Source organism: Meriones unguiculatus, chromosome 11, assembly GCF_030254825.1.
Source record: "Meriones unguiculatus strain TT.TT164.6M chromosome 11, Bangor_MerUng_6.1, whole genome shotgun sequence".
In the NCBI taxonomy this organism is placed as follows: Eukaryota; Metazoa; Chordata; class Mammalia; order Rodentia; family Muridae; genus Meriones; species Meriones unguiculatus.
This window is the reverse complement of record NC_083359.1, coordinates 57637973-57662345: the sequence shown is the minus strand read 5'-3', so window position 1 is coordinate 57662345 and position 24373 is coordinate 57637973. Positions and strand designations below refer to the sequence as shown.

The 24373-nt window shown below is 52.2% G+C and overlaps 1 protein-coding gene across 7 annotated transcripts in view; it reads right to left on the bottom strand.

Annotated features, from left to right (window-relative positions):
• Nucleotides 1-23590, bottom strand: part of Kif21b (kinesin family member 21B) — a 47238-nt gene extending 23648 nt beyond the window's left edge. For 4 of the 7 annotated variants that reach the window (XR_009584567.1, XR_009584569.1, XM_021636643.2 and 1 more), the window contains exons 1-14: nucleotides 23214-23590; nucleotides 10377-10599; nucleotides 9890-10072; nucleotides 7708-7857; nucleotides 7488-7622; nucleotides 6977-7147; nucleotides 6546-6661; nucleotides 5875-6070; nucleotides 3654-3843; nucleotides 2692-2755; nucleotides 2376-2594; nucleotides 1894-1975; nucleotides 1402-1519; nucleotides 458-649 (exon numbers count right to left, since the gene is read on the bottom strand). Coding sequence is in view for 3 of the 7 variants with exons in the window: in XM_021636643.2 (XP_021492318.1) it covers nucleotides 458-649; nucleotides 1402-1519; nucleotides 1894-1975; nucleotides 2376-2594; nucleotides 2692-2755; nucleotides 3654-3843; nucleotides 5875-6070; nucleotides 6546-6661; nucleotides 6977-7147; nucleotides 7488-7622; nucleotides 7708-7857; nucleotides 9890-10072; nucleotides 10377-10599; nucleotides 23214-23254 (2080 nt within the window). In the remaining 4 variants the exon portion in view is untranslated. Of the gene's footprint in view, nucleotides 1-457; nucleotides 650-1401; nucleotides 1520-1893; nucleotides 1979-2375; nucleotides 2595-2691; nucleotides 2756-3653; nucleotides 3844-5874; nucleotides 6071-6545; nucleotides 6662-6976; nucleotides 7148-7487; nucleotides 7623-7707; nucleotides 7858-9889; nucleotides 10073-10376; nucleotides 10600-23213 lie in introns of all 7 variants that reach the window. The other 3 variants (XR_009584566.1, XR_009584568.1, XM_021636642.2) reach the window with 1 other exon arrangement.
• Nucleotides 23591-24373: the final 783 nt, after the last annotated feature.

Genomic DNA, 24373 nt, shown 5'->3' with positions numbered 1-24373 from the left:
AGGGGAACTGTGGAGATGGCTCAGCAGATAAAGGCACTTGCTGCCAACCCTGATGATCAAGGTTCAATCCCTGAGACACAGATGGTAGAAGGAGAGAACAGAATTCTTCTGTAAGTTGTCCTCTGACCTCTACATGTGTGCCACGTAAGAGTTCAAGAGAGAGCAAGTGTGTGTGGGTGCAAACACCTACATGCACACACACGCGCACTCACACATACACACATACACACACATGCACTCGCACACACACACACACACACACACACCCCAAATATAATTTGCAAGCAAAAGTAGCAGAGAAACTGGATTAGACACAAGAAAATTTTAACTATGGGCGAAGGATCACAGCAGGTTGCTCAAAGATCCCTGCGCAGGAAGCCAGGCATTATCAGAATGACGGTGGGTGGCTTTTGACAGAGGAGAGGGTCAGAAAAGAGACGCATGGCGGTAGCCTCACTGAGGTTCTGCAGCACGCGGTCGCGCTCCAGCTGTGTGTCTCGGATCTTGTTCTGCAGCAGAATGAGCTTCTCCTCGTACTGGTGCTTGAGGGTCTGCAGCCGCCGCTGGCTGTTCTCCAGCTCGTCAATCAGTTTCTGCTTGATCTCAATCTCGCATGTCAGGTCCGCCAGGTCTGCCTGGAAGTTCACTTCTGAGGGCCAGAGAGAGCCACACTCAGCCCCATGCCAGGTCCAGGGGCAAGGGAGCAGACTTGCGGGTTCGGGGCTCGGGGTTGGGGCATCCTTTGGTCAGCAGTGACCAATCAGTGACCAGGAAGGTAGGCAGAGCGCTGCCAGGCAGGGACACAGTACATTTAATGAGCAGCCTCAGAAATGCACAGGCGCTTGCAGGGAGTAACACCCTTCGCACCCGATGGGTCCATAGCCCTATGTCACCATGAGTGATGACATGAGACCCTGCTTGGGTGGAGGAGAGTAAGTACCCCAGAGCACTGTGTAGGACTGTGGGGGAGAGATGGCAAGAGGGCAGAGCTAAAGGACAGCTATCTCCAGACAAAGGAGAGGGCCGAAGTCATTCAACACCCATCTCTGAGTCCACCAACGTGCGTCAGGAACCTCTCTGAACATGTTCAGTGGTGATTCAGGGGAGCCTAATACCTTTGCAAAGCTCTGGATTCATGGACCTTGTGAAGGGTCAAGCTAAGCACAGTAGTGGGCATATAAGGAGAGCGAAGTGCTTCCCACCATTTGTCACTATTCTTGTTTTTGTTGGCTTCTCCTGTAGGAGTCTGAGCCCCGTCTAGACAGGCAGTCTGAGTACTCTCTCAGGCCTGACCTCACCCAGATCTATCTAAATTGCCTCTCGGGAGCTCAGTTCTGACTGACAGTCCCACCATGGGGACTGGCCACAAACAACTCATCTTCCCAGCCCCAGCCCACATACCCTTTTCTTCAGGGTCGGAGTCTGAGTCTACGAGGCTCTCTTCACTGCCCGAGTCTTCATCCTCATCCTCACGCCCTTCCTCCTCCTCACAGCCACTCTCATCTCGCTCTTCCTCCTCCTAGGCAGGAAGTACCATTAGGGCTGCACCTGCCTGGTAAGATGGGAGCCCCGAGCAGAGACTGTGCCAGACACAAGACCTCAGGAGTGTGTGTCAGCAGGGGTGGGGGCCAGCCATACCCTCCCCTCTGGGAAGACCAGCTGCTTCTAGTTGCCTGGGCACAGCCCTTATGGAAGACACTCAGACTAGCTAGTATCATCCATTTGAGATGAGACAACAGCCCGAGGGATCACCATGGCAACAAGTCAGCATTATCAAGAAACTCAAGGATCAACTGAAAGCAAACTCCCTCTGTCTCCCAACACTGATGGAGTCTCTACCCCAATACGGACATGCTGGTGAGCCCAAGATAGGAAGACCAGGGTAGCCCTCACCTCCTCAGCCTCATTTTCATCAGTCTCCTCACTGTTTTCCTGCTGGAGCTTTGCCCTCTTTTTGAAGGCTTCTTTCTCTGGGCTGCTTGTGAATGAAAATGAAGCCAGATTAGAGGTTAACACCACAGGGTGCTGCTGGTGGTGATAGGACTAGGCTCCTGTTCTGTAGAGAACCAGCTCTCCTTCTCCAGCATCCACACACTCCCCAGACACACCCCTGTTCTAATCTCCTGGAATTAACCTTAGTGGAAAAGCTCACAAGAGAAGGCTGGGGTGGTATCTCTCCTCCAAATTGAGTAAATGCTTCAGAAGTTCCCAAGCATTACTGACGATGGCCCTGGGAATGGGGTGAGGGTGTGTAGGAGTGGTCCTCTCTGTACAGGGGTAGGGAGCAGTCTTCTTAGATGGTATGTGTGTGTGTGGGGGGCTCCACCTTTGAACGTTTTTGCTGTGGGGGTTGGAGGCAGTGACATTCCACTCACCTCTTCCTTCGCTGTCTGACCTCTTTCTTTTTCAAGCGTTCCAGGTCTTGCTTGGCCCTTCGGATCACTTCAGAAGCATCTTCCATGGAGGTGGCCGGGCTGCCACCAAAGGCTGGACCTACTGGAGATGCTCCCAGGGAATAGGGATTCCGAGCTGAAGCCCGTGAGAGGCTTCTGCGGAGGGACTCATTCATGGCCTCACTCTCCAGGAGCTTTGTTCTGTGTGGACAAAGTGAGTGGGTGGGGTCAGGTGAGCCACACAAAGTTGGCATGACCGAGGCCACCCAGCCTGCTTATATTGCACAGGCTTACTCACCGAAGCTCCTCAATCTCCCGGATGTAGTTCTGGAGCAGAGTACCAATGGCCTCATTGCCATCACCTGGACGGAGAAGACAGACAGGTTAATAAAACAAAACAAACCGGTGACAACAGCAAGGACTGGGACCCTGGCTCTAAGACTGGTGGCCTTGCACGTGCCTCCAGTGTGGTAGCTCACACAGGCTTTCCCATAAGGGAATGTACGTGAAGGAAATACTTGAACATGATCATAGTTGTATCCAAGCACTGGTAGGTAATGGCATGAAATTGGAAACAATCTAAACACCCATCAATAGAGGCTGTTCAATAAATTATTCAACATCACATATGGAGCAGCGTGCAGTTGTTTAAAAATTAAGTGGCTTTGAATATTTGAATATGGAGATTTATAGGACATGCTGCTAAATGAAAAAAGGAAGTCATAAAATATGAAGTATGATCTCATATACAGAAAATGCAATGCATACTCAACCACGTACACATGATATATTGAAATGCCTGAGCTGGGCATGGTGTCGCATGCCTTTAGTCCCAGTACTCAGGGAGGCACTGGCAGGCGGATTGCTATGAGTTCAAAGCCATCCTGATCTACAAAGTCCAGGACATCCAAGGCTACACAGAGAAACCCTGTCTTGAAAAATAAAAAAAAAAATACTCAAATGCACTTATGCTCAGAACAACTGTACTGAGAAAGGGTGGGGACACACGTGCTCGGCTGCTCAGGAAGGATCCTTCTGGAAGCAGAGAGGACGTGAGTGGAAAGCCTGCTGAGGGGATTTTCATCCTTTGCTCAGTGTACCATGTGTCTTTTACATGTTTAACGAGAAGGCGTCACGATAAATTGTTGGGGAAATGCACACGTGAACTAATCCGTGCATTGGCTGCTGCTACCTCCTGCCTGATACCAAGGGCAGGCGACAAGCTGTTGCTCCAGGCTAGTCTGCTGGGCCCCAACTTACCAGCCTTGGCCAGAAGCAGGTTGGCCTCCTGGCTCATGAGCTGTGTGACCCGGTTGTTGATGGCATCAATGGCCTCCTGCATGGCCTTCACTCGGAGCCGCAGCGCCCCGTTCTCCTTCTGTAGCATGGCATTCTCCCGAAACAGGTCACTGTAGCCCTCCGCACCGTCCTCCCCGATCACCCGCTTGCCCTGGGAGCAAGACAGGCGGGAAGCAGTCAGGTGCTAAATCTCATAGGAGGGGTACAGTGACACCCCTTTGCCCCCTGCCGTCAGCCTTCCCCAGGGCAGGATGGCACTTCTGGTCTCTATTTCCACGCTTCCTAACCGAGCTCCTGTCTACCGAGTCTCAAAAACTTTACACAGCGCTGGATATGGGGATCACTGCTTATAATCTCAGTGCCTGGAAGTTTGAGGCACAAGGTTCACAAATTCAAGGCCAGCCTGGGCAAAATGTGCTCCAGGCCAACCTGGACTACATAATAAGTCACCTCTTCAAAACAAAACAAATAGCTGAAGTGATGGTTCAGAGGTTAAGAGCACTGGCTGTTTTTCCAAAGGTCCTGAGTTCAAGTCCCAGCAACCACATGGTGGCTTATAACCATCTATAGTGAGATCTGGTGCCCTCTTCTGGCCTGCTGGCTCACATGCAGGCAGAATGCTGTATAAAAAACAAACAAAAACAAACAAACAAAAAACCCAGTTCTCTCCCTGACAACAAAAAAGTCCAAATTCTTGACTTACCTTGCTATCAATCACTTTTCAATATCCTGGAGTGCTAAACAAGTGACACAACCCTAACCTGGTCCAGGCTATTGACATACATGGGTGAGTCAGTCTCGGTGTAAGACAGGAAGTGGTGGGGACTGCAGTAGGGAAAAGTCACAGACAGTCTAAAGAGGCGGACACTCTTTTGATATCTCTTCTCTCTCGTGTTTAACTGTCTACCTTAAAGCTAAAACAGTAACTGTGTGCACTGTCAGCAAGACACTGGACTTACAGAGTTGTCTATTATATAAATAAAAAGTTAAACGTTGCAGACTAATGAATTTCATCTCTTAAATCCCCTCTATTTTTGCCCACAGATGTTACTATAATCCTTGCCTAGTCAAAGAAGAGAGACTATTATGAGGGTAAAATTCTGGCAGTGCAAAATTTGCATCAGTTCCTTCCTTGCTTTGAGTCTAACTGTGTCCTGAGTTGCACAGGTCAGTGGCTCTTGACTGCTTACTTGTGAACACTGTTTGTGTTTGCACTATAATAAACTGTGCATTGCTATTCCCCCCAGCCAACTTAGTGCCAGCTGGTAGTAGAGACAAATTTTTCCACAGAAGTTGAGACTTCCTTCTTGATGTTCTGAAAAGTTGTCAAATAAGTTGCATTCTTCTGCAACCAAGTAGAATCCCATCCATCTGTGTAACAGATGCAGACTATGGCTGACGTCAGCCTTGGATATTCAGAATTAGACATGCCCCTCAAACCACCTGTTTTTTCTCCTTTCTGTTATATTTTCTATGGCTAACTGTCTACCCAGAATGCCTACTGGCCTCCGGCTGATAACTCATTTGTTTTTCAAAATCCACGGGAATGGCACCTTCCATAAAGCCCCCCCTGACCACCCAAGCAAGTAGGCTCCCCCCTCTGCCCCATAGAACACTGGGAAACTCCTGTGCCCCTCGCCCCACTGTCAAAGACTCTACCATAGTGGAGTGGTCTCATCTCTTCTAACAGTACACTCAGTGGAGGTAACAGTACCTGGGAAGCCTCTTCCCTCAACCAAACACCTGTGCTACAGAGCCAGGGTGTTCTAATTCTTAGCCTTTGTATTCTAAGCCTAGACAGCTAAGCCTGAACTGGATTTGCCATAAAACCTAGTACCAGGAGCTGGACACACACGCCTGTGATCCCAGTACTCAGAGAGGCAGAGGCAGGTGGATCTCTGTGAGTTTGAGGCCAGCCTGGTCTAGAACAGATAGCCAAGGCTACACAGAGAAACCCTGTCTCAAAAAACAAAACAACAACAAACAAACAAACAAACAACAAAAACCCAGTACTAGGAACCACATCTGATACACACTGATGTCTAGGAAACATGAGGAATAGATGGGGGCTGGGAAGGTGAGATGCCCGCTCGGGACCTGGTTTCTGGATGCCCTCGGGCAGAGTGTGGAGCAGGGCATCAGCTCCTCTTCAGAGTGCCTGAGGGGGCCTGGAAGCGCTCACCGCTTTGTACTCCATCAGTTCCATCTGCAGGCGCGCAATCTCAGCTCGCAGTGCGCTGATTTGCTGGCTGGTCTTGTCCTGGTTCACCACAACCTTGTTTTTGATGTTGCGGGCCCGATTGGCATACTTGAGAGTATTAAGCGTCTCCATGAAGTCCCGATCCGAGGGGCTCACACAGGCAATCATGATGGTCTGGCTAAGAGTACAACCAGGTTGGGTGAGGACAGGGGACAAAGCCAGACCCAGAAGCACTGCTCCACAGCAGAGGATTTGTTAAATAACCTAGAATCTCGGATGTGGGACCCTGGACCACCTGGCTAACATCTGCCATAGCAAGAGAGGAAAACCCTAGAACGAAGTTAACAAGGGGAGAGGCCTAACTGCAGAATCCTCTGCTTGGAGATAAGTATGGTGTAGGCTCCTGTTGGCTTGGCATTCCCATTTCTTGCCTCATTGGGCCATGTGGCTTCCTTTAGGGTTGTCTCTCACTGCTGTGAAATAATGAACCAAGTTCACCTAGTCACAAGTCACTGAGCCCCCAAGGTTGCTGCCTCTGAGTCTGCAGCCTAAGCTGAGGAGACCCCCCTTTCTGGGACTCAGGCCCTAAGCCCATGTCAGTATTCTCCACCCGGGAACTTCCCCACCCTTCCTGGACATTGGTCATCAGATACCTATTGCCTCCAAGAGAATCCTGGAGCAGCCGAGTGAGCTTGGAGTCCCTGTAGGGCACGTGCACGACCCTCTTGCTCTGGTCCCCCAAGGCGCTGATCACATTGCCCAAGGCCAGCTGCGAGAGAGAGCCCGAGCTCAAGAGTCACACAAGAAGGCAGTGAGCACAATCCCCAGCCATTGGTACCCTCTGACACCAGCAGCACCCAGGCTCCAGCAGCACCCAGGCTCCAGGGTGGGTTTATAGACCTATAAATCTATAGATCTATAGATCTGATAGGCTGAGGCCTGAGGGCGAAGGAAGAAAAACCTTGCACGCTCCAGTCAGTAGCTAGAAGAATCCCAAAGAGGACCTGGTAGCCATGGAAGCACATAGCCTGCCTGAGCCTGTACCATCCGGCTCCTGGGGCTGGTGACCCTCCAGTGTGCCTACCAGACCACAGTTGATAGAGATGCCCTCCTTGGCCCGTTCGCCGGTAGCCCCTGTCCGCTTCAACCGCTCTGAGCCGGCCAAGTCCACAAAGTGAAACTTAGCAGTGAGTGTCTCATACTCAGTGCCCGTGGGGGCTGCTCCATCCGGAAGCCCAGTCACCGTCTCATTCACCTGCAGCAGAAGGTGACACCTGGCTCACCCATGCCCTTCCTCCTGTTCCTGTGCTAGCCTTCCATCCCATATCACCACCATCCCCAAGAGTGAGGGTAGTGCACAACAGCGATTCCGTATGTGCGCAGAGCACCTGAGAGCAAACGCTGAACTTACACGCACCAACAATGACCATCACCCCATTACACAGATGGGGTGAGAGGCTGGAGAGAAATAAAGGAAAATTGAATGGTCAAGGCAAGCCCCACTTCTGGAATTCTAGCCTAGATCCATGTTTGGTTATTCTGTCCCTGGTATATGCCTAGAGCATGTAGCTCCTGGGCCCCCAAGAGCACCTCACCAGGTCAGGCTGGGCACACACGCGCATCTGGCACAGGTGGATGGTGAAGATGGCATGCGATCTGGAGCTCTGAACATTCATCTGGGTGCTGGCTGTGGTGCGTGACAGGGCTCCCTGCTTCAGGCACTGGATCAGCTGGCAACAAATGTGGAGGAAAGGCCTCAGGACCCAGGGCTGTGGGGCTCTGGCCTTTAAAGATGCCCATGTGTAAGATGCTCACCTCCTCCTGGGAGTTGATGAGGCGAGAAGTGACACCTGTGGTATAGATGCCACCATTGGCATCCTCATGGATCTTGATGTTGGACCTTCGGTGGCGGGCGTCGGGGTCACGGGTGCTATCAAACAGGTCAAGGATCTCTTCATTGTAGAGCTGCGATGGGAAGGAAACCATGCCGGGTTCATACGGTACATGGCCCAGAGCCCCAACGGCTTCCTCATATGTATACAGCATCTTAGTCTGCTAAAGTGGGAACGAGCCTCAGAGTTTAACTTGCTGACCCCTGGTGTTCCTAGATAGTGCCATCCTGAGGCTCTACTCCCTGACAGTTTCCAGCATCTTTCAGCTCCAAAGGGAGGCTGAGGACAAGGTCAAAGGGATGCAGGTCCTCAGTGTTAAGGGTTGGGGAAGTGATGAGCCTGAATTGAGAGGATCTTCTCATATTGCCAGGCTGATAGAGATGGCATGTGGCTGTGAATGCAGATAAAAGAAGGCAAAGCTTGAAGAGACCAGGGAGACAGTGCCCTGAGCTCTGAATCTCTGAGCACTGTAGGGCCTGAAGTAGAAGGAATGGCATCTTTGGATGGAGGAAGAATGGCTGTGTGCCTGGCTCGATGCTCAGGGAGCAAGAGTGGGTACTGCGGCCCAAACCATTGTGCCAGGTGGCCAGGAGTGGCCAGCCCATTTCAGATGGTGTCTGCCAAGGGGATTCCTGTGATTAGAAGATTGGAACTGTGTGGAAATTCAACTGCTGAAAGGCTTCGATGTCAAATGCTGGAGGGTGGGCAGAGTGGAAAAAAAGCAGCAGCCAATAAGGTCCTATGGCGTCAGAGAGAGGGGCACTGCAGCCCTCAGACATCCGAGGCTTTGATGGCCTTAAGGGGACAAAAATACCCCACAGGAAGGGGAAGAGGAAACAGAAGGAAGAGATGGTGGAGACAGAGTGCCATGATGTCTGTGTGTCTTGTACTGGTGTAGACACACTGCACCAGTTAACCCCTTGCTGTTCACTCTTTGGCCTGGATTACCAGCATGCTCTTCACAGTTCTCCATGGCAACAGAATGGCAAAGGGAAGAACACAGAGAAAAGCTCAGTGATACACAGGCAGCAAGAAACACACACACCCGTGTACACAAACATGCATGCACACAAGCACTCTTGTGCACACATGCATACTCATGTACACGTATACAACCACACATGTACACACACATGTGCATATATACACAGATGTAACCCACAGGACTAACATACAGGTCCGTTACGGGGAAAGCAGCAGCAGTGGGTGCACAGGAAAGACACTGGGACAAGCCTCAGCCCCATTCATCCCTCTGAGGGACAACAAGATCCAGGAAAAGCATCAGGGTCGGGAGGTGAGAGAGCAGAGTGGCTCCATACTCATGAAACACACCAGAACAGGGTTCCCTGGTGGAAGACACTAGATGCTGAGAACCAGAACTGCTCAAAGACACATTTCAGAGGACCCTGATCTGCTTCCTTGGAGAAATAAGATGGATCACCTTCCTGTACTCTTTCCCCAAGAAGGCCATCTCTAGCATAGAGCATCTATTTATAGGACTACTGAGCTGTCAGCACTGCCCAAATGTCAAAAACCCCAGAGATGCCCTCATGTCGTCCCCAAAGCTCACAGCTGCACAGTTCAGAGTGATGCCTCCCAAAGCTGAAGGACCAGAGATGAAGAAAAGCCCCCACTGGGGACCCTCTATACTAAGAGGCCAGGATGCATCTCAGTTAAAAAGATAGAGATAGATGCATGGTGGCAGAGGAAGGACGTGGTGAGCCAGAGGTCAGAAGCAGAAGCAGGGTCCCCGCCATGTGCCAGGTACAGGCTTCCGTGCCAGACTCACTAACCCCTAAGGAAAGAGAGACGTCAAGACCTCATGGCGGAAGAAGTTCAGGGTGGAGGCGCTACCTGCCCTAGGTCAGGGCCAGAGTCAGCGAGGGTCTGACTCCTCAGGCCCCATCTGAAGCAGGAAACACTCCAGCTATCCCCCCAAGTGTTTCTCTAGCCCTTGCTTGGATACCCCGGCAGCAGGGAATTCAGCCTCTGTAGATATCTCCAGGGTTCGCTGGGCTCTTTGCTCTGCACTGGTAGAGGCCCAGCTTCCATGGTCTTAGGTTCTGACACAGCTCCCTCCTGAACACACTCCAAGGCCACAGTACCTCCAGGAACTGGGCACTGACTTTGAATTCAGGCCCAGTCATGCCCTGCTCCTGTGCTCGCCGCTTGCGTTCGTCGATGCCCCTGAAGAGGTGTGCAATGGCTCTTGGGATGATGCCCTGCTCCTCTTCTGATGTCACTGTGTCGAAGCCGGTACCCATAGTGTATGTCTTTCCAGCCCCTGTCTGTTTCGGCAAAGATAGTGCAGGTTGTAACCAGTAACCTCTGGGGAGCCAGCAAGCTTGGGCTAAAACTTCATACCCATTCCCGCCAGCCCAGTTACCCTTTTCTATCCCAGAGCCATACTCCTACAGAATTCTCTGAGGAAAGCCTGCCTCTGCTAACCATCCATGCAGCCATAACTCAGATGCCAGACAGAACCGCACACCTGGGTCTTGACTGACTGCTTTCTGGTGGGGCGTATCTCCCCCATAGGATGCAGGCAGACTGAGGTTGAAATACTCCCTGGTTGGAGTAGGCGTGGCTTACCTGTCCATAGGCCAAAACGGTGGCATTATAGCCCTCGAAGCAGCCTTCAATGAGCTTGTTCACACAGGTCAAATAGATCTGCTCCTGCCAGGTGTCCAGGTCAAAGACAAAGTCATAGGTGAAGGCCTTGTCCTTCCCCAGAAGGACCTGGGGCTCCCCAGGGGTGACAGAGGTACAGATGTGACAGCCTTCAATCTTCTCCTTTGATAGCTGGGGTCGGATCCTGCCCAGGGTGGAAAGAGCTCTACGTCAGGTCCACGTGGATAGAGATGACGAGCTGTCCCCTTAATTACCGGCCATATTTCTGTTTACCCCACAAGCCCAGAATGGTAGGAAGGAAGGAAGGTAGGAAGCCCCAGGGAACAGCGTCAGTAATACACGAGTAGCACCCAGACCAGTAGTTGCTAACATTGACTGGACGCTTGATACCCTGAATGTGTGGTATGTTTTTTTATAAACCAATTCATGTGTTCTTCACTGTAAACTTTCAAGGTATCTGTTTGCCTGATTGTCTAGATGGGGCCAAGAACATTCCAAAGATTAGCCCAAGGCTGCACAATGGAGAAAGAAGGGGTCAACCCTGAGTGAAGGGGCTGCCCTCCTCCCCTACCCCCAGAGGCCTGGAAGTCACTATCCCTCTTGCAGGAGAGGATAGCTAGATAAAGCTTAGGGACAAGGTTGGGGGGACAATAGGCTAAGTAGCTCCCCATAGATCTGGACCACAATCCTCTGAACCAGAGTCAGTTTGGGGGAAGGCCAAAAGCTTTGCTGAGGCCTGTGGAGGCTGCAAGGATCTTCAGTGCAGCAGCCCAGGTGTCAGGGCCTGCTGTCACTCTTCAGACACAAATTCTGGTTCTTTCCAAGAGCTGATGAGCCAAACCAAACACAACCAGGGCAGTCTAGGTCAGGTAGGAAGTATCTCGTCAAGGCAGTGAGAGGGGACACTGAGGGGGATGACTCACATCCCAGATCCTGGCTCAGAGAAGGGACCCCTACATTGAGGGAGAAGTGGCTTCGGTGCAGAGTGGGGAACCAGCCATGGGCAGAACTGTCCCCACCCAGCCACCTCTCACTCCTTTTTCTAAGCTGCATCACCATGATGAGGTCCCCATGGCAACCGAGCATGAGTCAGTAAGCATGCGTGTACAAGGACTGGCAGAAAGTACCCTTCAGATATCCTCAAGCAAGACTGGGGGTGGGCTCTACTGCCATGGGCTCACACGAGCGGCCCAATAGGCTATGCACTGACAATGAACTGCTTGTCAGGCCCCCTCTCCCTAAGCCAACATTTATCAAGAGAAGAAAGGAACAAGACTGGCCAGGCCAGCACCCACAGAAGGCCTAGAGGGGCCTAGCTGCAGAGCCCGGCACCTCCATCACCATCATGTCCTTGTCCCGGTTGCCTCAACTCCTCCTGACTCTAAGACCCACTCAGAGCTCTCATCTGGGTGAGAAGCTCCCAAGCCTGTTGCCACAACTCTGCTGTGAATGAGTGGACTGGGGAGGGACAGGTGTGGGGAGTGGGGGAGGTAGGGTGGGCACTCAGTCTCTACCCAGATGAGGGAGTCGGGCTTTCTTTGGGAATATTTTCAGGAGGCATAAACGGTCACTTTAGTAAGTGGCTCCCTCCAGAAAGCCATATAAGATGGGAACACAGCTTCCTAGTCTCTCACTGTTCACCTGAACTGTTCCTGACAGAAAGAGCAAAACTGATTCTTATTCATTCTCTCTAGACCTCCAGACCAGAAACTTCTCCCCATCCCCCATCCCACCTCCCCATCCCCACCACTCCCCACCCCACAGCTCAGGGTCAGTAGTCTCCTCCCCTGACTTCTTCACCCTAACCACTTCAGCTGACACACACAGAACTCACAGCATGGCCGGCAATGCCTGTGAACTGACGCATCTTAACTCTTGACGGCACAACCACCCCAGGAGGTCTTCACTAGTGTCCCATTGACAGATAAGGAAACTGGGATGGTGTTACTCAGAGACACAGACAGTGAGGAGCCATTCCAAGCCCAGGCAGGCTGAACGCACCACCCCTCCATGGCACACTGCTTCTAGGGACCAGGCTCAGAGAGTGGAGGGAGAACCTCGTACTCTCTGGGAAAGCTCTGGCAGCTGCAGAGAGTGAGGCATGGCATAGCATAGAAATCAGAGCTTTGGCTCCGCCTTGGGCCTGTGGGGACTCAGACTAGATGTTTCCTTCCAGAGCGCATGGGTGCTCTCTGGTGAACTGAGGGTACATGGCAGCAGCCTGGGAGGGTCCCCCAACTATGTAGACAAGCACAAGCTCCTGAGGACACCCCCACCACGTGGCAGCCTGTGATGGGATTTCTGGATCTAGTTCAAATACCATTTAATTACTGCAGGCAGATGGCAATGCCCGCGATTGGAGAAGATTGAATCAACATCCCTGGAGACAGAGGGAGCAGGCCTGCTATCAGAGCCCTTCCAAAGTCTTCAGTAGCCAGTCCCCAGAGCTTCTAAGGGGCGTCAAAGAAGAAAGTGGAGGGGGTTAGAGAGGACCTGGGTTCAATTCCTAGCATCCACATGGCAGTTCACAACTGTCTGTAACTACACCTTCACACAGACAGACAGACATGCAGACAAAATAAGAATAAATAAATCATTTAAAAATTAAAACCAAAAAGAGTGGAGGAGAGCAGTCTGGAAGGGGGCTACCGAGGGTCAGCTGGGGCTTTAGGTACCAAGAGTTATGGGGTCTCCCTGGGATTCTTTTTTGGATACCACCTATCCTGATATGAGATTCTGTAACAGAAAGCCATCTGTCCTTTTGCCAGCCTATTTGAAACACCAGGATACAATTTGTGAGGATGTTCACCCAGGCGGGGAAAAATGAGAGACAGAGGACATAGGGCCTGGGTGAGTCACTAATTCTCAGAACATCTGATGTGGATGAGAGAGAGCATGTCCGTCTGTGGATAATGAGCTGCTGTGGGAGCAAGCAAAGAATGATGGTCGCACAGAAATGAGAGCAAGTAAAGAATGATGGTCTCACTCCCCAAGTGTGGGGAGGGGCCCAGCCAACACCCACCATTACTTTACCCTCATGGTGGATGAGCTGGGGTGTTAATCTCCACTTCCCAGCATGAACCACAGCTAAGTCACTCAGGTAGTGGTGGCTGGTCTCTGTGAAGGCTGAGACCAAAGGCATTCTCCTACCTCTCTAGCTGCTTCCTTTCCCTAAGAGCCCCACCCCCCACATTGCTAGAGACTTCCTCTCCAGTGCCACTGTCAGAGCTGCATCAAGTACCACATGTCCAGGCAGGGCCAATCCGGGAACTAGGCTGCCCTGCCCTTGAGGGCACACTGTCCTGTGACAGCTGAGCTCATCTCTGGTGCCTGGTGGAGATTTTGAACCCTCAGCCCAACAGGCCAGAGACAGGAGACTTTGTCCTGCCTCTCAAGGCCCAAGCCTCAGCCTGCACTTGGGTTAGACAGATCTCTATAGCTTTAGCTTTTTAAGAACAGGCCAGGACTGGAAAGAGGCAAATGGAGCCTGTACTGTAAGCACAGAACAGGAGAAGGCAAGACTCAGTTGATCAAGATCTTTATATCTCAATATGCCATTCCTAGGTACATCCCAGAAGGAATCAAATGCCTCCTGATGCCTGCACACCCATGTTTACAACAGATCTTCTCAGAACGATCAAGTTATAGACATCAGCCTAAGTGCTCATCAGTAGATCAACAGCTAAAGAAAATGTATATATATATATACACAGAGAAGTACTATTCTGCCATTGCCAAGAAGGAATCATGTTATTTGCAGAAAATGGACCAAACTTTATTCAAGAGTTGCTAAGCTGGGCCCAGGAAACCCTAATCACGTTTTTCTGGGATATGTAGTATTTGAACTTAAAAATAAGACTGGAAGGGAAAAGGGAGGAGACCAGAAGTCAGGAGGAAACAGAGCATTGTAAAAGGAAGGTGGGTGCAGGGTCAAAGTACACGAGACAGGCACATTGAAGCCCGTCACTGTATGATTAGAATATATCCTAAAACAGAAAATCTGGGAGTGGAAAAATGCAACATTTAAAACAATCACATTGCCACACTATTGCCTGCCCGTCAGTTGCCTATTACTATCAATAAAGGCTTCCAGCCTAAAGATTTTCTGACAGTTCTGTCCACGGACAGTACGAATCTCAGTGCAGACCATCTCTCTATCCTTTCTCTCCACACTGTAGGGAGGGAAGACCTAGGGCCCTCCTCTACACCCCCGGAATCTCGCAGAACAGAGCCGGCCTATTTGCCATTTGGCAAACGGCAGGCAGGGCAGCGCAGCCAACGCTTTTCAGAGGCAGGATCTGGCACCGTGGCTGAGGTCGCTGCGCTTCCTCCGCTCACAAACGAGCAGTGGCTGGCGTGATGTGGGCGGCTGTCCCCACCCCCGCAGCGCTGAGCAGCAGCAGAGAGACTTAAAGGCGGCGGGCGGGTGAGGTGGGACAAAGGCAGCCAGCCGGAGCCCAGGGCTACGGGAAGAGCTGAGCTCAGCGGTTCCTTGGCTCATCAGAAGCAGGACAGGGCGGAAGAGAAGGGCAGAGGACACAGTGAGAGTGCAAGCCGGGGCCCTGGGGGGGGGGTGGGGGGGTGGGGGTGCTGAGAGACTGCCAAAGGCAAAACACACTCTCTACAGAGGGTAATAGCTAGATGAATCCTGGCACGTGCCTAGGACCCCACAGCCACCTCTAAGGAAGGAGCCTCACCCTAGGGCCTCTAGTGACATCACACAATGGTAGCCAATCAATCACCCCTCCCAGAAGCTCTGCCCAGTGACCTTTGGCTCCTAGGGTAGGCTGTGGTTTGTTTTGTTTTGCTTGTTTGTTTGGTTGGTTTTGGTAAAACTAGTTCCACCCACTCAGCTAGTGACTAGGTATCTCTCAGAGTTCCTAAACTATTCTCTCTCCCAAGTCTTCAGCTAAGGCCTCTCAAGGGTGCAGCTTCTTACACCTAAAAAGACGTTTTGCTGATGAAAAGTAACAGATGGTGACATTAAAATAACCAAGAACTGTTTCAGGCTCAGAAGCTTTAAATTAAAAAAAAAAAGTCTGCATGTGTTTATGTATGTGTGCATGTAATATACATGTGTGCAGGTACATGTATGGCAGGGTGCACACGTGAAAGCCAGAGGACAACCACCGGCATCTTCTTATTTCTTCCACTCTGTGGGTCCTGAACTTATCAGGCTTAGCAGCAAGCACTTTTAAAGGCCATCTTTCTGGTCCTAGCTTCATAAAGATAAGAATGAGTCTGATTCCTGATGTCCTTTCTTTGCTGGGACTTTACCTGGAACCAATTTTACCCAGTACTGAACTTCAGTTAAGGACTACCACCCACTCAGGGGCAAGACAACTTCTTGCTAGATGGCAGTCATTTTGCACACGGTAGGTCATTGCATTATATCATTCAGTTTACGATGGACAGTTCTGTCTATCCTGTCCATTCGCTCAAGGTTATTTGGATAATAAGGAACAAGGCTGTCTTTTCTAGAGGCTTGAGCAAATTATCACACACACAAACACCCACTTGTGTAAGATTTGCACTTGAGGAACTTCTAGACTGAGAGATGTTCCCCAGACCCACTACCCCCAAGGCTCTCAGAACCAGAGACCAGCACTGGAGTTACCCCTTGGATGGCCAATATAATTAACATAGATCCTTCAGAAGGGGGCTAACGTATGTCTGTTTTGTTACAAGGAGTCCTTTCTGGAATCTTGAATAGGAGCCCTGGGGGGCTGGTGGGAGGGCTCCAGGGGACTATAAAGGAGCCTATCACCCAGCCTCTGGCTGTGCTGTATCCAAGCTTGATAGAAACCAAAACCAGCTTAGCTCCACTGGCTCCCTCTCCTCGTACCCAGCCTGAGCCCACGCGCCCCGTTCCAAACACAGGTGTCAGGGCAGAGTGAGGCCCAGCTGCTGGGTTCGTCACGGTGTGTGTTTAGCTCATGTATGCAGGGGACTGAGAAGGGACACTGAGGAGCCGCATGGTCTCCACTCTGTCCTTCTTACAGAGCCACTTTGCTATGATGCTTTGTGACCTGCCAAGGACCAGCTCGTCCTCATCAGTGACCGGGCAAGATCAAAGAGGAACTCAGCTACAGCTGGGGATGGGGGGATTTAGATAAGCTGGCAAAAAGAATTTCCTGCCCGTAAAGACTGTTCAATCCTGGAAGGGCAGCCCCGAGAGAGTTGGAAGCCATTCGGGGTGGGGCAGCAGGCTTGCCATCCTTCCTGCCTTCTCCCACTTGCTAGCCTCATCTGAGGATAATACTGAACATCTACTGAGAATCTGGGAGCCGAGAGTACTTATGCACATGGACACAGGTAATACGTTGTGACAACACTAGGAAGCAGGAGGCACGTGCCCCATTTTACTGAAACTCTGAAGGTGACAAGCCCAGACTCCCACAATTTGTAACGATGCAGACGAAATTCAAATCAGCCTTGTCTGTGCCCAATCCTGCTGTAGTCACCAGGCCACCCCTAGATAGGGCCAGAACGGTCAGGCTTGAGGAAACCAATCCCTTTAGAATCCCTGCTCATCCCAACAGCAGCTGCTTGCCTGCCTGCAGGGAAAGCATTTTCACCACTTTGTAGCTATGGAGGCTGAGCTGGGCCATTTGTAGAAAAGCAGACCTTCTTTTGCCCTCTGTAGCATCCCACCTCCAACACACAAAACACACACCCCTCCTAGGCAGCCTGGCAACCTGCCAGCTCTGTTGAAGGCTGCTAGAAGCAAAACCCTTGCTCTCTCAGGGGAGTCTGGCTGTCAGGCGCCCAGGGGCTTTTAGCTGACTTCGCCCAGACAGGACATCTTCCCACAGGGGCTGGTCTCTCCATCAGCGTGGCAAGATCTAATTCAGGATGCTGACTCTTCAGCAGAGCGAGGGAAAACCCAGCAGTAGCAGGAGCAAAGCCATCACGACCCTATGAGAGCCAGCAGTAAGATTGTTTGCTTATAGGAACCTCCCCTGGCTTTTCGCAATCATCTGGTGCCCACCCTTCTGTGGTTGCCCTCTGGAAAAAGACTGGGCTGGCTCTGCACCCCCAACAAGAAGGCTTTGTATTGTGGGGTCAAAGGGCATGGATTTATGAGGACCTGGTGGACCTGGTGAAAAGGGTCAACACTCTGCCTTACTTCTGCCTCTGAGATCGTGGGGAGGGGGCATGATGCTCCACAAGATCCTCAGGGGCCACTGGGGTGTCTAGGGCTCTAACCAAACCCCTCCAGGGGAATGTCCTCAACTTTACTTCAGTTCATCCTAGAGTTCTGAGTCACACCCAGAAGCAGAAACAGGGACAAGTGCCTGCTCTGATGCACCTGGGTGCATAGTGTCATTGTGTGTGGCCCCAATATCAGGGGCACACCCCAGAATAACTGACAGCAGGCAGGGTGGAAGCAGCAAGCAGATGAATGAGATGTCAGAAGCCAGAGATCAGGAGGCTGGGAGAAGGCTAGCTCCTGTTTGGGGGAGAACCCCAGCTTATGACTGGTCCACCAAGCTGCCAGGCTGTGAGCAGCCCCAGGCGCTTCCTGAGAGTCTACTGGGTCTGACTCTTCTGCCTCCCCAGCCTGAGAAAAAGATCAAGTCCCGCTCAGGAAAGTGCCACTCAGCTGTGCTTTCTCCGTCCCACCCCCATCTTTGGGCATCTGGTAGGGGTTTTCCATGACCTCCCAAGAGACAGGAGACACTGTAGCATCAGGCTTAGCCCAGATCCCAGAGCTGTGCCGGCATCTGCATCTGGTGGGGGCAGCTCTGGAGGGGCTGGGCCCAGGGGACACTCCCCAGCTGAGGAATGCCAAGCAACAGGCAGCTGGCTGGCTAGATGGGCTGGAGGGCGGTGAGCATTGCTGCACCACACTGGCTCTGCGGCCATTCTGCAAGTCTGCAGACAGCTGGCTCTTGGATGGGGTGCACCTCGTTGAAATTTCAGGGCAGCTCAGACTAGAGAAAGGACAGGTAGTTTGCCCTACTGCCATGCCACCAAGGTAGAGAGCCAGACATGTGGGGATAGGGACCATAGCATGCCCTCCTTTCCATACCCTAGAGAGGTATGGAAAGCTGGAGGTCAAAGGAGTCCACCAGAGACCAGGACAATGTACCACCTGCCCCATGGCTTCACAATCCCTCAGAGCCGAACTCCCAATCTTCAAAGCTGAGACAGCTGATGGTAGAGTTAGCTCCAGCTGTTCCAAGGTGTAGGGGCAGGAGGCACAGCTTTCTTCAATGCCCTCAAGGCAGATGTCCAGATGATAGCATGAGAGGCCTAGAGACCCAGGACACCTGGAGCTCTGCCTTTGACTGGAAGGCTACCCTAAAGTGGTTCTCAAGCTGTGGGTTGCAATTCCCCAAAAAGACCACCAGAAAACATAGATATTTACATTGCAATTCATAAGAGTAACAAAATTACAGTCATGAAGCAGCAACAAGAATAATTTTATGGTTGGAGATCACCACAACATGAACATGGCTAGAACATCATTGCCTGGAGAGGAGCAACTTGGAGTTCAGGCAGGAGCCAGCCTAAGGGAACTAAGAATAGGAGAACAGAAGCTTCTCAAACACAAAAGAAAATAGTAAGAATTTGGGAGCTCCGGCCACAGGCAGCCATGCCCAGCAATCTCTAAGGCACACATCTGCACAACTGTATGTATTTCCCACATCCCCTTTCACCACAACAGGGCAAGGCAATAAAGCATCTGAAGACAGCGAAGCCCAGAGGCCACAGCACTCAGCCAATTAGCAGCTGGACTGAGAATCGAGTTAGGGCACGTTAGAGATGTCTGGTAAGCATGTGCCTTTGAAGGAGCTTGCCCTGAGTTCAGATCCAGCCTTTCCCATCCCTGCTCCTGTGTGTGCTTATGAGAATAGTCTCAATTATTTGGTCAGCTGAGCACAGGCACAGTGGCTAGCACCGAGCAAAATTTAAGCAATTATGGTGTTTGGTCACAGTTTTCTTTCCACTAAAGCATACTTCCGCTAAAAAAAAAAAAAAAAGAATAGATGGGCTGAAATAAATTCATTCTTACGAAACAGTCATTATCACTTAAACTAGAGAGATGCCTCTTAAGCACACTTAACCTAGGGATTCTGGTTTAAACATTTTACTCATCTTCAGTGCCTCAGGAACCTTCTTGTATTTTGTTCCCTGCAAGGGCCTTAATTATGCTCAGCAGTTGTCTGCACAAGAAGATCAGAACCAGCCAAATGTTCCCATTCTCCAGTGGGTAAAGTGAGGTCCAGAAAGACAAGAGGGATACTTGTCCACCTGGTAGACAATTATATGGGCTTAGCCCTGCCCTTTGTACCCAGAGCTGTAAGAGTAAGGGTGCCAGGCTTGTGTCACCTCTGTTGGTTCCCTGGCCCCAGCTCCACCCTACCTCTGCTGGGTTGTTTTCAAATGCTAAGATCCAATCAAGCATGCTGGGTAGTGGAGGGGCCAATTTCCGGGGCCTGTGGTTACTGCACGCTACTTCCTTATGACGATATAAGCTCTGTTTCTCAAACGGGAGGCCACCACCAAGCTTCTCAAGTCTCCACACAGCCCGTAGAGGGCTCAGTTTCTCAGATCTATAAATTGCACAGCACAGGACACAGCTGGCAGTGGACAGCGCTGCTTAGCCTTGGAACCCTGAAGGCACCACTACATAGCCACACCATAGTTTCTTCTGTCTTTACTCTCCTTCCCTTTCCGACAAAGTCTTGATTAAAAATTTAGGCCATCATTGACCAAGATTTCAGAGAAGCCTAATACTCAGGAAGTAGCTTCAGAAAGCTATCCCAAGTAGGACAGGGCAGGCAGGGGTGGAATCTAGCATTGTCCCCTGGGTCCCTGGCTGGTTGTGGGGCTGGCCAAGGCACCTCCCCTTCCCCAGCACAGTAAAGGAAGGAAGCTGAGCAAAGTCAGGCAGAGATAAGGGGAAGGGGCTAGGCAGCACCAAGGGCTCTCCTTACGGTGGGGCTCAGAGCTGGGGGTGGAAGAGTCTTCAATGAACTCAACACATGGCTTGACCTCCTTCCCCAGCTTCAACTTTGCCAACTTGCATTTCTCGGCTACTCCCTGCACCTATATCCGCCCCCCGTTTCTGCAGCATGGTGCCTACATCTCAGCCTCCTCCCTCTCTGGCTTTGCTGCACCCCTTTCTCCCCAACCTCAGGTAAAGGCCAGTTCCAGCCTTTAGAGTGCAGGGATTAATGGATAAAGGGATCACAGGCTGGTAGTGTGAGGTAGACTGGTCTGGGTTCATGGGCAGATGGGTCTGACTCCATCTAGTAGGGGAGACCACAGTGTGAGGATTTGGGGGCCTGCTTACCACCTGGCCCTTTCCCTCACTCCCCCCAATCCTGAACGTTTCCTCTTTCTGACTTTGGGAGTCCAGGCCTCCAAGTAGCACTTTGTACACAGGCGGCTTTATCTTTATCCTGGTTACAAACCAAGAGCCCCCGGTTCACTTCCTAACATTTCAGGGCCTCTTTGCCCACACACACCCCTGATCAGCTCTGTCTCATTCCCTGTCTACAGGGCCAGATCCCAGAGCTCACACCATAAGTCATTCTCATAGGAATTCAGAAAGCACTTCAGAGACAAGAAAGGACTTCCAGGAAGTCAGAAAGACAGCTCTATTTGTCAGTAGCTGGGAAACCTAGGAGTAGGTCTCGGCTATCCTTGCTACTCATAGTTATGCCATTGACTGTACCCCAAATCCAGTCCCTCCAGTGACTTCTGGAGGTGGGCCGTTCAAAGAGATCCTAAACCAAGGAGGGTTCCCCCTAAAGTACATCCCTGGCAGCACCGGCTCCCTTTCCCAGCCCCATCCCACCCTTAGCTCTCTGATTAGAATCTGAGTTCTGTCCAGGCATTGTCTGCCTTGCACGGCCCACTGACCATTGAGGTCTGGCGTGTGCCAGGCAGGCTGATCCAGAGCCAGATGAGATGAGTGGGCAGGGCTCTCACCTTCTTGGAGCCCTTGGAAAGGCTAGCTCTTCAGACGTTCAGTTTCCCCGCAACGTCAACTACACAGGTGACTCCCACTGGGGAGAACATCTCAAAGATCTGAGTGCGGACGGCAGGCACATCCCTTCTCTGTGGTAAAGGCCCCAGACACCTCCTATGGTCGTTGTGGGAAGGGAACGCCAGCTTTTCCCTTACTCTCTACACAGGTACCCATGCCCCTAGACTCTTAAAGTGGAAACCGCATATTTTACCATGGGGTTCCCACTTTCTTTTTTTTGCCAGGCCCAGACTGGGAAAGGCCTTTGTTTGGCTCTCTCCAGCAAAATGGAGTCTAAAAAAAAAAGTCCCTATTGATGGAGTACCCCATCCCCTGCCCTGCCAGTCCTGGTTTGCACTGGTTGGGGGTTAGGGCTCCATTTTCTTTTTATGGTAGGTAGCTGTATATGCCATATTTCCACGTCTCACTCCCACCCCCACCCCGACCTCCAAGGGTTCCCGTGGAAATGCCAGCCCCAGTACAGCCTGGCTCCGCCCCACCAGCCCACCAGGCACCTGCAGGACTCCTCTTTGTCTCAGGCAATTCAGTGCCAGAAGAGTGTGCACAAGTGCTGTTTTCAGTGCTGTGGGAGGTGCTGGACTAGCAGCCCTCAGTCTCTCTCCTGAGCTTCAGTGCCTTCTCTCAGGGTTGCAGAGTTGGTCAGGTGTGTGTGGGGGGGGGAATAGAGGGGGGAGGTGTGCCTCTGCTCTGGGGCAGGAAGAGGGAATCTATTCCATCGCTTTCTCTGATCTTGTGTAGGAGCCACTTCCCAGGATCCCTGGAATCTGGGTCATCTCTGACCCAGGGGATATGGACGTTTGTCTCAGAGACCCACCCCGGACTGTTCCCCTCCCCCACTCTACAAGACTGGGACAGAGATGAACACTCTTCTGTGCAACCCTGAGTTGGTGACCAGCTTACATTGGTACTCTCAAAGAGTGTCCTTCTCAAAGAGAAGACCCCAGAGCCAAATAGGGAGAGCTGGCGGATGGCATCTCCACCCACCACAAAGAACAGAGGTTCAGCTCTGTAGCATTTTCTGGCCCTGCACCTGTGTGCCCCTTCAAAAAGACCCCACTCCGCCATGTCCTCGGCCCTCTCAATGTCTGCCAGGTCGCGTCTAGTGCCTATAGATATTGGGGATGGGACTCCAGATAAACCTAGGGGTCCTTCCTGTGAATGTAGCATTCAGGTCGTGCTACCACCTTTTATCTCTTCAGGGTTAGTCCCTCAGATACACCTCTCCTCCCCTTCCCTAGCTCCATCTCCTTTTGGGGTAGGACCAGCAGGGTTTTCTCCAAAAGCCATTGGCACCCTGTGGAAGGCCGAGGCACCATTCCAACCCTTTCATGGGTCCCACAACCGATCTTTGTCTGTAGTACACACTCCCAGGATGGTGAGATGGATCAAGAACATAGAACTAGCTAACTGGGGTAGATGGGGGGAGGGGGGATTCCCTCCTATACCCCCAGAATGAGACAGCAACCTCATGGGGAGGCGAAGAGGAAACACACAGGCGCTCCGGCCTGGGCCAGGGCTGGGTGTGAAATACCGGATTTCCTTGTTTATTCGATATTCTGATCATTAAGGGCTCCCAAGAGGGGCCAGAAATTACCACCCAAACAAAGCCACCTTCCATCAGTCCGCAGGGCCGCCGCTCCCCTGCGGCAGCCCAGCCAGCGCGCGCCCGTCGGCCCCTCCTCCTGGACTGCAGGCTCCAGTTCGAGCGGTACCCGAGCCCCCCTCCCCGAGTCCACGCGAGACAAAGCTCGAGTCCCCTCCTCGCACGCCCCTTCCCCGCCATCGGCCCTCACCTGACGGCCACTTTGACGCAGCAGTCGCCTTGGCCAGCCATGGTCCTCTGGCACCAGAGTCTGGGCGCGGATCAGGGGCGGGGGTCCGGGGGCCACTGCTCCAGGCAGCGGCTGCGGCTGCAGGAGGCGGAGGCACCGACACGGCTAGCGAAAGCGACCTCGCAGGCTGGAGGTGACATGCTCGCAGAAGGCGGCAGAGGGGCTCACCCGCGGCCGGCCCCACGGGGCTGGTGCCGCGAGTTTCCTCCAGCCATGGCTCGGAGGCGCTGAGCTAGCTGACAGCAGGCGGTGAGACCCGCAGCTCCCTACAGCGCGGCACACGCGCGCACACACCTCCCACCCCGGCCGCCACCTCCCGCCGCAGCGCGAACAAAGGGGGCGGGGGCCGAGCCGCCTCAAGACCCACCCCCAGCCCCTCAGAACGGCTCAGGGCCCCGCCCCTCCCTGGAGCGGCCAATAGATGGCCCCAACGAGCATCAGAGGCGGGACTTGAGCCTTTAAAGGGACCTCTTGGCTCGCGTCCACAGGGTTGCTGGGAGGGGCGGGTGGGATTGGAGGGCCGGTGGGTGAAGGCGGGAGTGGCCTGATAGACTCTCTGGGAAGTTGACCATTCGGGAACCTCGGCCCTCGAAGTCCTGGTACCTCAGCCACTGTGGGACCTTTCTTCCCTAAATGAGGAACGTGATTCAAAGAAGAACAGCCCAAGGTCATACAGAGAATCTGTGGCTGGGCATGGGTAAGAACCCTGGCCTCTGGGTATTGTGCTGTACCTCAGAGCATCCCACAGACATTAGCAACTTGCAATTTGAAAAAGCCAGAAGTGTCCCTTCTGCATTTATCCCTGTAAGTCGGCCAACCTTTATTGAAGGAGATTCTTGTTAAGGTCTAAGTAAATTTCCCCACCTCCACTCTGCAACATCTTAAAGCTCATTTTTTGCTCTGATGACTGGTCAGCTCAGTCTTTCCCTCCTAGACAAGGGTCCCACTGACCTTTATGACCCACCGGTCCTGGTTCACACTCTGCTTTGTGACAGTGTGGGTAGAGGGTCAAAGTGGGAGGCCAGAGCGGTCTGGGAAGTAATAGGAACTAAGGGGTACTTAATTCCAGATACCTGGGGGAGGTTGGATGGCAAAATGGGGGGTGAGAAGGGAAGAAGGCC